Here is a 15,910-nt window from a genome sequence, read left to right on the forward strand (position 1 = left end):
CCCCCGGGAACAGCTCCAGATCATCTTATTTGATCGACTTACCCACTAGATCTCCCTCTCTAACACCTCCCTCTCCTCGGACGGAAAAACAAAGTGTATGCTGATTAGGTATGAGGAGTGGTGGCCGTGTGATACGAGAATACTGCATCACAGGGGAGGCAATACTTGGGAGGCCATCTCTTCAGGACTCGTCTCTTGCGCGCACGGCTACTCTCTCTCCTATCGGTGTGCTCTTATCTTGTCACTCTGCTTGATGTAGGCTATCATCACTCGTATCGACCGAGGCCTTCATGTTGCACGATTTGACGATACCCTACAACACCCGTCATACAATCTACAATCTCACCACTGACTGATATCCTACGGACAGACGCCTTATCATACAGACTGGCACCAGTTGCTGTCAAACAGCAACACCTTTCAGCACAGACTCTCTACCTCCGACACCTGACATCTCATTAGAATAAATCAGATAGATTAATATATGTATACATCTCCTAGAAACGCCTTGCCCGTCATCCCTTCCCCAGTTGTATGGATGGTACAAACTTTTCTTTGTTTTGTCTTGTTCGTACCCTGACACCTTCTTCTCACCAACATGGTATCAAAGTGATAAAAGAGGAAAATATGTAGAGAAATGACAAGAAAGAAAAAAGGAAAGAAAAAAAAAGAACGAAAGAGGAGAGAGAGAGGGAGAGAGAGAGAGAGAGAGAGAGAGAGAGAGAGTCGAATCATTTCTTCGGAGGTGGTCCCATCTTCGACGCCCCCGTATCGACACGCTTCGTAGGTGGCAGATTCGGCACCTTGAACCCGCCACCATCAGCGTTGCTGCTCCCGCCGCCGCCGCCACCGACCTGCGTGAACGTCCCGCCCTTGAACCACCTGTCCTCCTCGGCCTTGCGCTTCCTGCTGAGCTCAGCCTGCATCTTGGGGTCGACCAGCTCGAGGCCCTGCACGGGCGTGAACGACAGGGACGACGCCGTGCCGACCGTGCTGCCCACCCCGGAGCCCCTGAGGCCGCGGGCGTGCAGGTCTATGCCGCCGGGCGTCTGGCCGAAGCCGCCGATGGACGAGGCCAGGCCTCCGCCGCCGATGGAGCTCGACGTGCCCCATCCCTTGTTCTTGGCGCTCAGCTTGGCCCGTGTGCGCTGGTCGACCTGGATGCCGCGGATCCTGCCGTCGTTCTGCTGTCCGATCATGCCCATGCCCACCGTACCCGAGCCCGTTCCGTAGCCGACCTCGCGCTCCTCCTTGCCAAAGGCCATGCGGTTCTGCGCCGTGCGCAGGTCCGTCATGGCCACGGCCTCCTTGGCTTTCCTGGCGCGCCGTCCACCCCTCTTGCGCGCCGGCTTGTCGTCGGGGACGCCGAGGGCGCGCCCGCCCTTGTTGGGCGGGGGCTCCGTCAGCTTCTCCAGCCGTCGGAAGCACTCGGCCTTGAGGTTCTCGCCCTCGGACCCGTCCGGGCTGGAGTGGCCGCGGTCTATGCGCGCCGCCAGGACCAGCTTGGCCGCCACGATGCGCATCGCCTTTGTCTTGAGGTCGGCCGGGATCCCGCGGATCGTCTCCGAGTGGAACAGGAACCCCTGCTGGCGGACGCCCGTGTTGGTGGCCAGCCCAGCCTGGCCCTTTTTCGACCCCCACCCAGGGAGGTTGCACGCCGGCGTCTTGGATAGGTTGGTCAGCCCGCCCGCCGTGTTGAGCAGCTGCGCCGCCGTCAGCGACCCGATCAGCGCGGTCATGTTGGGCGCGAAGATGCGCATCCGCGACTGTACGTAGTCCGTCAGCGTCTCCTTGGCCCGTGTCAGCGACACGAGCATCTCGCATCCCTGCCGCACCTGCGCCTCCTGCTCCGCGCTCATCTCCTGGCCCTTGGATGTCGTCGCCTCCAGCGTAACTACCATGAGCGAGGGACCGTTGAGGACCGACTTGAGAGTCACCCCCAACGGGTTGTCCGTCGACGTCTGAAGGCTCTTGAGCCTCTCCGAGTTCATCGGCCCGTTGCCGATAATCATCGCCACCTTGGCGTACTCGAGCGGCAACGTCACCAGCCTCTCCAACTCCGGAAACCGCGTCGAGTAGTGGTCGCGTATGTACTTGTGCACCAGGTACACCTCGCCATCAATCTTGGTAGACAGGTTGTTGGACTGCGTCAGGAGGTGGTACTCGGGATGATCCTCGATGTTGCCCGCATTCGTCGTCTGCGTCTCGGCCTGTGATCGATAGTGTTCGATTTCCTGTCAAGGGGGGGGGGGGGGGGGGGGGGGCGGGGGGGGGGGAGTGGGCACCATGTTAGGATTCTTCTTCTTCCCCTTCAACAAATATAATAGGCCAAAAAAAAAAAAGAGATTACGGTTACTTGCCTTGAGAATCGGTTCAAGTGTCTGCATCAGACCGGCGACTTTGCGGATATCCTTGACAGCACTCAGCTTCATATTGTCGACCTTGGCCTTTCTAGCCTCTGAGACGCCGGTGCCATCCACGTTGTCGTCGTCGTCACCATTGTATCCAGAGCCCACGCCGTTGTTTGTGCCGTCGACGTGCATGGCATCGTCATCGTCGTCGTCATTCTCGTGGCCGTCGCCGTCGCCGTTGCCGTTGCCGTCGCTACCCTCTTGCTCGACATTGTCGTCGGCCTCGTCACCCGAGCTGCCGAAGTCGTTGAGCAAGTCGTCCGCGACAGACGTCATTATCGGTAATGTTTCCGCCACACGGCCTCTATAATGTAGGGAAGGAAGAGTAGAAAAGTGATGCGTAGAGGTGGTGTTTGGAAAGTATTGACAAGCATCCAAAGCTCCGATGGCAAAATGCGCGAGGCCCAAAGGTCGACAGATGGTCCGTGCACATCTGTCGCGTGTCTTATCGCTGATAAGGAAAAGAGCAGCAGCAGCAGCAGCAGCAGCAGCAGCAGCAGCAGCGGCCGCCGATCAGCCACCTGAGGCCGACAATTTTTAATATGTAGGCACGTCTACGGAGGACTACACCTAAACCAACCTCCATTCATCCCCATCACCAGAACAACGACCCTTCTCCCCTTCCATTGAGACGACAAGAGAGAGAAGCTCAGGAGACGGGAGAATATTATCACCAAAAGGGTGAGAGGAAGAGAGGGACATAGCAGGCACACCCGACACGAACGCACTCACACATACACACGTCAAAATGGAGTCTTCAAGAGGCCCCCCACGGGTCAAAAACAAGGCGGCGGCGCCGATACAGATCAGCGCCGAGCAGCTCCTCCGCGAGGCCGTGGACCGACAGGATGAGGGGCTTCAGGCACCGACGCAGCGGTTCGCGGACCTCGAGGAGCTGCACGAATTCCAGGGCCGCAAGCGCAAGGAGTTTGAGGACTACGTGCGGCGCAACCGGGTGAACCTGAACAACTGGACGCGGTACGCGCAGTGGGAGCTGGAGCAGAAGGAGTTTGCGCGGGCGCGGTCGGTGTTCGAGCGGGCGCTGGACGTGCACCCCAACTCGGTGGTGCTGTGGATCCGGTACGTGGAGGCGGAGATGCGGTCGCGCAACATCAACCACGCGCGCAACCTGCTGGACCGGGCCGTGACGCGGCTCCCGCGTGTGGACAAGCTGTGGTACAAGTACGTGTACATGGAGGAGATGCTGGGCAACGTGTCGGGGACGCGGCAGGTGTTTGACCGGTGGATGCAGTGGCAGCCGGACGAGGCGGCGTGGAGCGCGTACATCAAGCTGGAGAAGCGGTACGGTGAGCTGGACCGGGCGCGCGACATCTTCCGGGCCTTCACGGTGGTGCACCCGGAGCCGCGCAACTGGATCAAGTGGGCGCGGTTCGAGGAGGAGAACGGCACGAGCGACATGGTGCGCGACGTGTTCGGCGAGGCGCTCGAGGCGCTGGGCGACGATTTCGTGGACGAGAAGCTCTTCATCGCGTACGCGCGCTTCGAGGCCAAGCTCAACGAGTACGAGCGGGCGCGGGCCATCTACAAGCACGCGCTGGACCGGCTGCCGCGGTCGCGGTCCATGGCGCTGCACAAGGCCTACACGACGTTTGAGAAGCAGTTCGGCGACCGCGACGGCGTCGAGGACGTGGTGCTGTCGAAGCGCAGGCGCCACTACGAGGAGCTGGTGCGCGAGAACGCCAAGAACTACGACGCCTGGTTCGACTACGCCGGGCTGGAGGAGACGTCGGGCGAGGCCGACCGCGTGCGCGACGTGTACGAGCGCGCCATCGCCCAAGTGCCGCCGACGCAGGAGAAGCGCCACTGGCGCCGGTACATCTTCCTCTGGATCTTCTACGCCATCTGGGAGGAGGTCGAGGGCCGGGACGCCGACCGGGCGCGGCAGATCTACCAGACCTGCCTGGGCCTGATACCGCACAAGAAGTTCACCTTTGCCAAGGTCTGGACGCTGGCGGCGCAGCTCGAGGTGCGCCAGGGCAACCTGACGGCGGCGCGCAAGCTCCTGGGCCGGGCCATCGGCATGTGCCCCAAGGACCGGCTGTTCGAGTCGTACATCGACCTGGAGCGCCGGCTGTTCGAGTTCGTGCGGTGCCGCACCCTGTACGAGAAGCACGTCGAGTTCAACCCGGCCAACTGCCAGACGTGGATCCGCTTCGCCGAGCTGGAGCGCGGCCTGGACGACCTGGACCGCGCCCGCGCCATCTTCGAGCTGGCCGTGTCCCAGCCCCAGCTCGACATGCCGGAGCTTCTGTGGAAGGCCTACATCGACTTTGAGGAGGAGGAGGGCGAATACGACCGGACCAGGGACCTGTACGAGCGCCTGCTCGAGAAGACGGACCACGTCAAAGTCTGGATCAGCTACGCCCACTTCGAAATCAACATACCCGAGGGCGAAGAAGAAGAGGAGGAGGAAGAAGAGCGGCGAGAGGACCAGGATCAGGATCGGGAACGAGAGCAGCCAGTCAGTCAAGAGGCCAAGGACCGCGCCCGCAAAATCTTTGAACGCGCCCACTCTCGCATGCGAGACAGGGACCTCAAGGAGGAGAGGGTATCCCTCCTCAACGCCTGGCTGTCGTTTGAGCGCACCCACGGGTCCGCCCGCGAGATTGACGCCATCCAGGCCCAGATGCCACGCACGGTCAAGAAGCGCCGTCGCGGGGACGACGGCGACTCCTGGGAGGAGTACTTTGACTACATCTTCCCCGCTGACGATCAGCAGACCAAGAATCTGTCGGGTATCATGGCCATGGCGCAGAAGTGGAAGCAGTCTGGTGGTGGGTTGTAATGCTGTTTTTTTTTTCGTTAAAAAAAAAAGAAAAAAAAAAGAAGAAAAAAGGAAAAAACTTTGGCCATCCTCTTACCCGGTACAACCTCGTTACTCTTCTCCTCTTCTCCTCTTTCACCTTCCCCCAACCCCTCTCCCCTCTTCTGACACGCACACAAAATCTATACATCATGACTTTTTTTTCTTTCTACATTTCTTGTTCTTCTTCCTTTCTTACATTCTGCCTCCTCTGTTCTTTTCTTCCCTTCTCCCCCCCCCCCCCCTCCCCCCTTCCCCTTTGTTCTTGTTACCATGTAAGGTGTAGAGTAGATGTTAACAAGCCATCTCTTTGATCACGAAACTTGTCATCATCAAGAATATTATATAAGAGGGAATATGTATCATACAAACTTCCGGTATCTTTCTGATATAAATGCAAAGTCCTCTCTCTGCTGGTTCGTCCTGTGCTACAGCCTATAAGATTGCATAAGAATTCAAGGTCTTTTTTTTTAAAAAAAAAAAAAAAAAAAACCTGTTCATGTCCGTTCTGCGTCCGGCTTCACCCTGCTTAGGGCCCACTTGTCATCAGCTACGTCACATTTACATTCATCTATCAACATCTCCAACATGCTCCGTACATCTTTATTTATGAGAGCACTAAAATCCACGAGAGCAATAGGATCCGATGAGAGCAGTAATTCTTCCTCGCCGATTCGGGCGCGGAACTATTGAATTCGTTAAAAAAAAAAAATCATAACATCATGTCCCAAGAGTTAGTACTTCAAAAAAACCATCCATATCCCAACATCCCAGAGATCAATGTCGTCATATCGGATATTCGGCATAGTCAACCCCTCATATCTCTTTCTGAAAAGAAAAATCCAAAAAAAAACGAACCAGACAAAAGAGATGGAGAGCAAGAAAAGAGAAAAAAAAAGGAAAATGCCCCATTATTTTTTTCGATCGGATATGTCGGTGTCGCTAGACGCATAATGTGGGTGTCACCCGGAAGGGGGGTGTGAAAGGCGTAAACTCGTAACGGCCAACAAAGGAACAGAGCTTTCCTGCACGAGTACTATGTATTCTCCGATATAGAAGAAACATCGACACTAGTAACGGCGGTCTGGTAGATTGCACAGAAACAGAAACAGAGAAGTCATTAGTCATTAATGTTCATATTGTGTGTGTGTGTGTGTGTGTGTGTGTGTGTGTGTGTGAAAGCAGAGGAAGGGGGGCGGGGGGGCGAAGGGGGGGGGGACCATCAACGCAATCCGAGAGAAGAGAGATTCTGTCTAAGAAATGTGCAAGTCAGACTAGGAACGCGAGTTCCGAGAAAGACAAGACGTAAAGAGAGAGAGAGAGAAAGAGAGAACAAGAGGAAAAAAAAAAAAGAGTTGAAACGCAGATATTGGCAGAGCAGAAGCGCTCCCCCATCACCATCACCAGCCAGAGACGCCCCGATCGTCATGACTATACCGACGACGAGGTGGTGGATCGATAGACCAATCCTCGTCGTCGTCACTGTCGTAGCCGTCAAGAGGGGGACGCCTTGGACCTGTACTTCTGTGGCTGCTCTCGCTGCGACGACCACCGCCGTAGTGGTGGTCGTCACGGTGATGAGGGTGGCTCGTCTGCTCGAGCCGTCTCTGGTGCCTCAGCTTCTTTTCCGACTTGAAATCACGACACTCGTGCGAAGCGTGCCTGGCCTCCTTGACCTTGGACATGGCGTTGCGCACGCCCAGGGCGGCGATGCCCACGGACGCGAGGTCCTGCATAATGTTCTTCCTCTTCATCCTCTCCGACTGCTCGTGGCTGATACGGCCCTCCCTCAGGGCCTTCTGCCGCGCCTGCCTCTTCTCCAAGCTCTCGTAGACCTCGTGCGCCGCGTTGATGGTGGCCGCCGTGGCCAGTCCCGTGCTGAGTATCTGCTTACCTTTCATCTTCCTGGCGCGCTTCTCGTCCTCGTCCGAGTCGCCCAGGTCCGAGCCCGACGCGTAGCCCGAGCGGCGATGACGGGACGGTCGGCTCTTTCCGTCCGCGTAGCCGCCGCCGCGGCGATCACCGTAGTCGTCTTGGCGGTAGCGCTCGTCACCGTCGTCGTCGCTGTAGTCCCTGGCCCTGCGCGAGCCGCCCCCGATGCCCAGGTCGGCGAGACCGTCGCGGGCGCGGTCGACGACGCTGCGGCTGCGGCTGCGACGGGTCCGGCTCCGGTCGCGGCTTCGGCTCCTGCTGCGCGACCCGTCCCTGTTGGAGTCGAGCACCTTCTTGGCACCCAGGGCGCCGAGGCCGGCCGTGGCCAGCGCTGCCAGACCGCTGCCGCCGCCGCCGCCACCGCCGCCGCCACGGCTGCCAGACCGGGCGCGCGAGCGGGAGCGGCTGCGGCCGGTGGTGCGATCCTCCTCAATGTCGTTCTTGGAGCCGTTGATCAGCCTGTTGCCGACGAGACCGCCGATGACGGACTCGGCCAGGCCGAGCTTCCCGTGCTTGTCGCCGTGGGCGGCGTCGACGGTGGCGGCACCGGCCGCCACCGTCAGTATGCGCTTTGCCTTCTCGCCCTTCCAACCTCCGGGCTCCTTGGCGACGCGGAAAGCCTCGGTGGCGCCGGCGAGCAGGGCGGCCATGGCGGACTTCTGTATCTTGTTCTCGCCGCCGCCGCCGCCGCCGCCGCCACGGGAGCGATGGGAGCGGGTGCTGACGTCGGAGCCGGAGCGGTGGCGGCTGCTCTTGTCGTCGTCGTGGCCGCCGCCCGTCAGGGACTTGACGGCGGCTCCAAGGCCGGTGGCGGCGATGGCGCTCTCGAGGAAGTTCTTGGCGCCCTTGCGGTGCTTCCTCGAGACGTCGTCGTCGTCGTCGTCGTCGCCGTCGTCGTCCGAGTAGTACTCGCTGATGTTCCCGTCGCGGCCGCGGTGCAGGATGTAGGTGGCCTTCTTGTCCTTCCTGGCCTGCGACTTGTTGTAGAACTCGATACCCTGGTAGGCGGCCAGGGCGCCGACGCCGGCGAGGGCGGCCGAGGCCAGGACGTTGCGGTCGACCTGCCCGTGGCCGTGGCCGTCCTGCTTGGCCTCGCGGCGATCGTACATCTCCTTGCCGCCAGCCAGGAGGGCCGCGCCGGCGATGGCGGCGATGATCTTCTCCTCCTTGGAGATGGTGCCCTTCTTCCTCCTGCCATCGCCCGTCACGGCGGACGAGGACGATTTGTAGGAGCGGCCGTCGTCGTAGTCGTAGCGCGAGCTGCCGCCGCCATGGCGTTGGTGGCGGTGGTGGTGGTGGCGCCTGCGACCCGTCCCGTCGTCCCGGTAGTAGTCGTCCTCGTAGTAGTAGCCGTCCCCGCCGTCGCCGTAGCTAGGCTCGGCCGACCGGGCGCGGTAGGTGTCGCGACCACCGCTGGGGGGAGGGAAGTCGCGCCGGATCTCCTCGACGGAAAGTTCACTATCCTCCCGGCGGGCGGCCCGGGGCACGAGCTCGCGATGGGCGGTCCTGGCGGCGTAGTCGCGGCTCTCGAGGAAGCGCGGGTCTCGCTCGTCTCGACGCTCCTCGCGCACGTAGCGGCGGGAATAATCCCGCTCGTACGGTTCGTAGCTCGACATATATATATATATATATGTATTTATATATAGGTGTGTGTGTGTGTGTGTGTGTGTGTGTGGTGGGTGTAGAAGCGGTTCGGGTCGTTATTCCTCTAGTACCGAGCTTATTGCAACGGCGTACCGTGTCTGGGGAGATGTGTGTGTGTGTAAACTCTGCGTTTATATATATATATATAGAGAGAGAGAGAGAACGAGACAAGTGTATAGCGAAAAGGGAGAGCAGATATCTTATAACGACTCAACAAAACAGAGATGAAATCGAATCACGACGACGTATATGTTGGGTCGAATGATGACTGACGGATGAGAAAGAGAAGAGGGGAAGAGAAGAGAGAAGAGGGTTCAAAGTGGGGGAAGAGACCGACAACCAGATAATACGGGCTCTCCCTCCCTTACGAGGCGAACAGGTTTACGAGTGCAGGTATTACGGTATCCGGTCACTCCCTGGAATTCGGGGGAGTGACCTGATGTGAGCAGGGATGTCTGTGAAGGCGGGGGGGGGGGGGGGGGGCATCCATCATCCATCATCCGTGAGTTCCAGTACTTCTCATGGTTTTTTACATCCATCAGGTTCCATACACCGGGTTTTACATTACATAACCGCACAAGACAAGACTTGGACAGAGCGAAGGCAAGGCGGAACAGAACCAGATAATCATGAAAAAAAAATCCAACTCCATCTTGACACTCTGCCACTCTCCCAGCCGGACGGTCGAATCATCTTTACCTTTGCTATCGCACATGAGAGCCGTTCTGGTCATCGTCCCACGGGGCCACAAAACGCACAAAACATTTGAGGGGGGGGAGGGGGCGGGGCAGATTAGAAGGGAAGAAGAAGAGAAAAAAAGTACCTCTTGAGTAGCTCCGTACTCGTGGTATGATGGATGACGTAACGGATGGCTGGACCGTGGCTTTCTCTCTTGATAGATCTTGTTTCCTCTTCTTCCTCTTCTCTCTCTTGTTCGAGAGTTTTGGGCTTCCTGTTTTTCTTCTTCTTCTTTTCTTGTCATTATTCTTTCCGGGTCTTGTTCTTATCCTTTTCTGCCCTTATGGCTACAATCATGTCTTTTCCAAGCCTCAACCTGATCTTGGTCCTGACCATCTCAATCCCGAACCATCATGACTCTCTTACCCTCCACACCCTCTCACCGAGGCGCAAAACCGTCACAGCCACATGCGATGCACGCCCCAGCTGCGCCACGGGTCTGTGCATCTACCACCGACGTCAATGTACACTACATCCTCGTACATACATCAAAGTGTCCCCCGTAACCATGCATTCTCATCATTTCTTCTTTTGCATACTTTTTTATTTTATTATTATTATTATTATTATTTATTTTTGCATATTCCTTCCTCGTACTTGTACTCCTGTGCTCCCCCCTCCCTTTCCCTCCAACATTCGTCGTCATTATTCCATTTCTCGAGATGCTTGATGAGAGACCTAGATGAAAACGCTGCACCGCCACCCAAGCATGACGTCAGTAACTATACTCCATTTAAAACGGTTAGTCTATCACATCTCTTGAATGCCGTAATACCACGATCCCAATAAGTGAAACAAAAAAGAAAGATGTTGTACAATTTTTTTGGGGGATTTTTTTTCTTTTCTTTTCGTACTACTCCCCCCTTCTTTCATATATGCGGAGTAGGAGAGTATAAAAAAAACACGACGAAAAACACCAAATATCCATGAAACCATAACATAAAGACAAAAAAAAAAAACATCCTCAAAAGGATACAATCCCCTTGACGCCCCTCCCTGATTTTTTTGGACTTTTTTTTTTTTTGTTCTGTTTCGTTTTGTGTGTGTCTATTACTTCCCCCTCTCTTCAATCTCGATGGAAGGCATTTTTTTCTTCTCGGGTCTCTTCCGATGATCTGTTGACTTGCAGTAGTAGATCTTCCATCTTCCTCCCTCCGCATGCTTTTTTTCTCCTCCTCAAATGCTTTTTTTCTGTTCGTTCCCCTCTCGTTTTCCTCCTAGGACTATGATATTGTTGTATCCCTGCCTTTAAAACAACCGAACCTAAAAAAGGAGGGGGGATGGATTGTCAACTCCGTAGAAAAATGTTCCGTACAGGAAAAAAAAAAAAAACAGAAAACAGACACATTACGAACAAAAAATCCCTTTCGACCCTCTTCTTCCCTGCTTCCATCCTTGTCTTAAAAGTGGCCATATATCTCATGTTCATACAGAGCAACTTTGCAGACCCGAGGGTCCAACAGGAAAAAAAAAAAAAGCTTAGAAAAAGTCGCAAAATCTGAGAGTGTAGGGGGGCAGCAACGAGACGTTTCGTAAAAGAAAAAGAAAAAAATGTAAAAAAAGGAAGAAAAAAAACATATGTCCGAGTGGAAATGTCATGAAAAGGTACGTGTGTGGGCGTTAATGTTACCGACGTCCCTCGACCCTTTTCTTCTTCTCCCTTATGAAACTTTTATCCATGCAATTGAACAGAAAACGAAGCGAGTAAAATTCGAGATAGTGCGGGTAAAGAAAGGATCCGACAGATGAGAAGAAACGGACGTGAAGAAACCGACGTCGGAGCCAGCCCTAGACGCCATATAGATAGACGAAGAAGAAGAAGAAAAAGGCATCATAGAGCAGGGAGCTCACGACTCGATCGCGTCAGTGTGGCGGTCCCCGGCGGTGGCGCCATTCGTGGCAGCGTGCCCATTCGTACTGGAGAGAGCACCGGAGGGGTTGAAGTCGGGCACGGCGGCCGAGAGCTGCGAGGCTGCCGGCGCTGCTGCCGTCGCAGGTGCGGCGGCAATGTGAGCGTGACCACCGTGGCCGTTGACGTAGCCGTTGACGTAGCCGTTGGGACCGCCGGCGAGGTCGTCGGGGTAGACGCCCTGGTAGGCCGGAGGCGAGGCCATGCCGTAGGGAGAGGGAGGGGCGACCATGCCGTTGGCGTACTGCTGCTGCTGATGCTGCTGCTGCTGGGCAGGTTGGTACGTGAAGCTCCTGCTCTTCCAGGTGATGTGCCTGGGTCCGTCGTTGCGGGCCATGTCGTCGCGCTCGTGCATGGGCAGGACAAACTTGTCCCATCCGACGCGACGGCGGAGGCGCTCGCTGCCGTCGTCGTCGGCCACGACAAAGTCGATCTCGCCAGACTCCTCGCATACGGCGCGGATCAGGCCCAGGTCCGGGCTCAGGTCGCGCATCCGCTTAAAGGCGGCGATGAACAAGAGCGGAACGAAACCCTGAGAGTCCATGCGCTGGCGCAGGTACAGGTCCTTGCACAGGTTCTCGATCGAAAAGTAGTACTCAATCTGGCTGCGGAGCATCGGCACCACCATGCTGTCAAAGTAGACGTTCTGCTGCTGGAAGGGTATCTGCTGCTGCTGCTGCTGCATCTGCTGCTGCATCGAGTAGTCGTACGGCGCAAACTGCGCCTGCACCGGGGGCATGCGTGCCGCGCCGCCGTTGGGCAGCGACATGCGGTTGTAGTTGTTGGCACCACCGCGGCCGCCGCGGCCGCCGCCGCGCTGCGAGGGAGGCATGAAGCCCTGCCCGTGACCCTGCCTCGGGGGCGGGCTGTACGGGCCGGGGGTGGCGCGGATGGGAATTGACGGGTTGTTCCCGCTGGATTGGAATGGCGGCGCCGTCGCTGACGTGCTGTGCTGGTGCTGGCCGTGCGAGCTTATGGCGTTGTGGCCTCCTCCACGGCCGCGGTAGGCTCCGCGGCTTGCACGCTCGGGGCGTCCCTCACGGACGGGGTGCTGCTGCTGGTGGGGTGGCTGCTGGTTCTGCGTCAACGTGTCTTGCTCGTGATGAGGCGGACGCGCGACGGGGGCACGTCTTACTTGCTGGCCGGGGGCGGCGTCCTTGGCCTTGTTGGTGGCGTAGTCGGGCTTCTTCTGATGCTCGCCCTTGGTGTTGGCCACGTCTATCGACGCACGCTTGTTGTTCGTCGGGGGCAGCGACGTGTTGCGGCCGGCGGGGCCGGACGGCTCGCGTGTGCGGTCCCGAGATTCGCCGCCGGGCTTGGAGGCGCTGGTGTTGGTGTTGGCGGCACTTGGGGCGGCGGCGGCAGCACCCGTAGCGGCGGCGGCGGCGGCCTTGTCGCCGTTGTGGTTGCTGTTCTGGGCGGCGTTGGCGGCCGACCTGGAGCCGGCGCCACCCTTGGCGCCACCTCGCGGCTTGGAGCCACGCATCTGCGGTAGCTGGGTCTCGAAGCTGACGGTGGGAACGTAGTCGTACGCGACCCACTCCTTCTTCTGGCGAGGCTTAGCCTGCGCGCCGTCCTCGGAGGCAGGCTTGTCCGACGACGCTGTGGCCGTGGCAGCGTTGGTGGCCGGGGTGGTTGCAGCGGTGGTGGGGGTGGTGGCCTTCTTCTTGTCCTCCTGGATGGCCGTCTCAGGCGTGGGCCAGGACGAGGCATCTTCGACGAGGGGAGGTGCTTCGGGCCTGTTCTCCTTTCCGCGGCCGGGAGCCCGGTTACCGCGGCTACCGTTCCGCTCGGGCTTGTCGCTCGACTTGGACTGGCCCTTGGGACCGGAGCCACCGCCGTTCACGTGGGCGGGCTTGTGGTGAGCATCGGCAGCTCCAGCGGCCGAGACGCCGTTGGTGGCGGGCTCGGGCTTGGCCTTGGCCTGCTGGGCCTGTTTGCGCTGCTGCCAGATGTTGACGGTAGGGAGGGGAGCCTCGGATAGCTCAACCTTGGGAGCCTCGGGCTCCTCCTTCTGCTCCTGGTCGGCGACCGAGGATGCACTGTCGGCACCGGCGGCATCTGAGGATTTCGCCTTCTTGCCCTTCCGGGGTCTCCTCGAGTCGTGCTCGTCGACCGACCGCGTGGCGGCGCTCGACGACCTGGTGCTCTTATCATTCCGACGCCACGGGCGATCTAACCTGGCGGCGTCTTCATCCTTCTTGGGATCAGACCGCCTTGACTGGACCGTCTCCATCTTGGCGTCGGTAGCAGGGGCAACGGTGGTCTCGGTGACGTCAACGGCGACACCTTCGGCAGTGGCACCAGCAGTGGCAGCAGGAGCAGCCTCCTGGTTTGTGGGCTCGGCCGGGCTCGACGCGGCCTTGGGGGTGGCCTCGACGGGGACGTCGGGCGACTCGTTCTGTTTGGTGGGCTGGAGCTCTTCGATGGGAGCAGCCACGGCCTGGTCGGCGGGTTGGGTAGAGGGAGATGTCGGATGCGCTGTCGGGCCACCCTGACCCTTGGCGGCCTGGGCGTAGGAGAAGGAGGAAGCGGCGGCCATTTCGATGATGTTGGATGTCGGGGGTTCGGCACACGGCACAGCGGGCCAATGCAAGAGAAGCCTCGGTTATGTGAGGCTGGGAAGTGCGGAGGGAGAGAGGTAATGTATGCGGATCACGTCCCCTGAGCGAGGAATGTGAGTGACCACCAGATACGGCACCGGGAAGGGTGCAGCAGGGTCGTCTCGCCAGCGGCCCGGTCTATTGGGGGGGGGGTTGGTTTGGGGTTCTGGGCAGCAAGGGCTGTCTGCTTGTACGTCGCTCCCTCTGTAGTCTTTTCTATTTCAAAAAGTCGTTCGAAGGACGAGGTTGTCCTTTCCGGCTCGCGACGAGCTCGAGTGCCCAACTAGGGTTTCGAGCCCAGGATCCGATAAAAGGGCGGATGAAGGGATGGCCGTTCTTGGAGCCGTGTTCTTCCGTGGAGACTGTCGTGACGCAGATGGGGCGGAATGAGACTGGTCGTCTCGAGAAATCGGCGGCCTGACAGTTAGGTGGGTAGGTGGTGGTCGACGAGATGAGAGCAAGAGAGGCGAGTCTGGGATGAGCAGGATCTAAACTCGATCGTCTTCTCACTAAGTAAATCTACCGTGGGGTAAAAAAAAAAAAAGTAGAAACGTTGTAGTCGTTGACTAGTAAGAAAGTCAAGAGCCACAAGAGTATGTTATGTGTATGTCGAGGGAAAGAAGAACGATGCCCGACGATCGAGATGCGTCCTCTGGAATCCTCTGTTATTGTCGAAAGGACCGGGGGGTGCGTCGAGGAAGAAGGAAGAAAAAAACAGCAGTGACCCGACCCAGGCGCGGAGACAAGGGTCAGATAATGACACAGCCGGAACCCTGATGGGGTTAATTGATTTGACAGAAATGCAAACCAGATAGGTGCAGAGGAATAGTATCTTGAGGCAAAAGAGAAAAAAAAAAGAAAAGAAGAAGGAGGGGGGGAGGATTCAGAGAGGGTAGGGGAGAGACAGAGACGGGCAAAGGATAACAAGAGGAAAAAAAGGCGTGTTATGCTGCCGTGAGGGTTTAGGGAGGAGGGGCGGGAAGGGAAAGTTGAGGGCAAGAGACCAAGGCTAGAAGGTTATTTTTTTTTGCGCAGAGTGTGAGTCGGGTTGTGCGGTTTAGCTGTGCGTGGTGTGAATAGCAGTAAATTTTTTTTTTTATCTTCTTCCTCCCCCTCTCTTCATCTTCCTACGAGCTAATACTACCCAATACCTCTCTCTCTGTTGCGGGCGGGCGGGCGGCATAGGTCTCCCCCCCTCTCTATCCCGCTCTGCGGAGTCCCATATACATATATATACACCCACTCTGTAGGAGGCAGGTACGTTGCTAGGGAGTACTTAGGTAAGGTACTCGTCGTATGCCGTTTGTGGTAACATCCCACGCCAAAAAATTGGAAACCCAACAGCGTACAGAGGTTTCTGGGCCATTGATCAGGGTGGGGGGGGCAGGTAGAGTGGCCTTCTAAAGAACTTGAAGAGCATCGCTCACGATCTGGACTCTGAAGTGAACGGTAGACCGTTTCGTCAACCTTCTCTCTTGACCCTACAGTACGGTAATCATTACCGACAGCTGACAGTTGACTGTCGACAGTCGGCAGAGTTTCTTGGCCGTGACAAGGGATAGAGCGGGAGAGGCTGTAAGAGGCCTTCCGTAAAGTGCCTACATGCGTTCAATGCTTCCTACCATAGGCGGTCCTGCTATAGGCAGTAACGTATAATCTGTACAGGGCTCCAGGTCCCGTTTACCAAGGTGGCGTAGTCTGTTAGAGCGAGACAACAAGGCCAGGTCAGGCCAGGCCAGGACAAGGCAAGCCCCGCTAGACTGGGGCAAAAGGGATCATGTACCCTAACCGCGTAAATACCACGACAGAGGTACCTCCATGTCTCGAGATCCCCCCCCCCCCTCCCCCC

At 57.7% G+C, this 15,910-nt stretch overlaps 4 protein-coding genes across 4 annotated transcripts; 1 reads left to right on the forward strand and 3 right to left on the reverse strand.

The window, feature by feature from the left end:
* Positions 1 to 731: 731 nt before the first annotated feature.
* GMORB2_6925 (U4/U6 small nuclear ribonucleoprotein PRP31) lies at positions 732 to 2,687 on the reverse strand (the record flags this gene model as incomplete). The annotated part of the gene is made up of 2 exons (XM_035468890.1): positions 732 to 2,210; positions 2,286 to 2,687. 2 exons carry the CDS (start codon positions 2,685 to 2,687, stop codon positions 732 to 734), a joined length of 1,881 nt encoding a protein of 626 aa, XP_035321270.1.
* A 472-nt stretch (positions 2,688 to 3,159) lies between these two features.
* On the forward strand, positions 3,160 to 5,217 carry GMORB2_6926 (crooked neck; the record flags this gene model as incomplete). Its single annotated transcript, XM_035468891.1, has 1 exon — positions 3,160 to 5,217. The coding sequence occupies one exon, from the start codon at positions 3,160 to 3,162 to the stop codon at positions 5,215 to 5,217; it is 2,058 nt and encodes a 685-aa protein (XP_035321271.1).
* Positions 5,218 to 6,635: 1,418 nt separating this feature from the next.
* GMORB2_6927 (Conserved hypothetical, protein) lies at positions 6,636 to 8,783 on the reverse strand (the record flags this gene model as incomplete). The annotated part of the gene is made up of 1 exon (XM_035468892.1): positions 6,636 to 8,783. One exon carries the CDS (start codon positions 8,781 to 8,783, stop codon positions 6,636 to 6,638), a length of 2,148 nt encoding a protein of 715 aa, XP_035321272.1.
* Positions 8,784 to 11,396: 2,613 nt separating this feature from the next.
* Positions 11,397 to 14,000, reverse strand: GMORB2_6928 (la-related protein 1; the record flags this gene model as incomplete). The annotated part of the gene is made up of 1 exon (XM_035468893.1): positions 11,397 to 14,000. The coding sequence occupies one exon, from the start codon at positions 13,998 to 14,000 to the stop codon at positions 11,397 to 11,399; it is 2,604 nt and encodes an 867-aa protein (XP_035321273.1).
* Positions 14,001 to 15,910: the final 1,910 nt, after the last annotated feature.

This window comes from Geosmithia morbida, assembly GCF_012550715.1.
Source record: "Geosmithia morbida isolate 1262 chromosome Unknown scaffold_7, whole genome shotgun sequence".
Lineage (NCBI taxonomy): Eukaryota > Fungi > Ascomycota > Sordariomycetes > Hypocreales > Bionectriaceae > Geosmithia > Geosmithia morbida.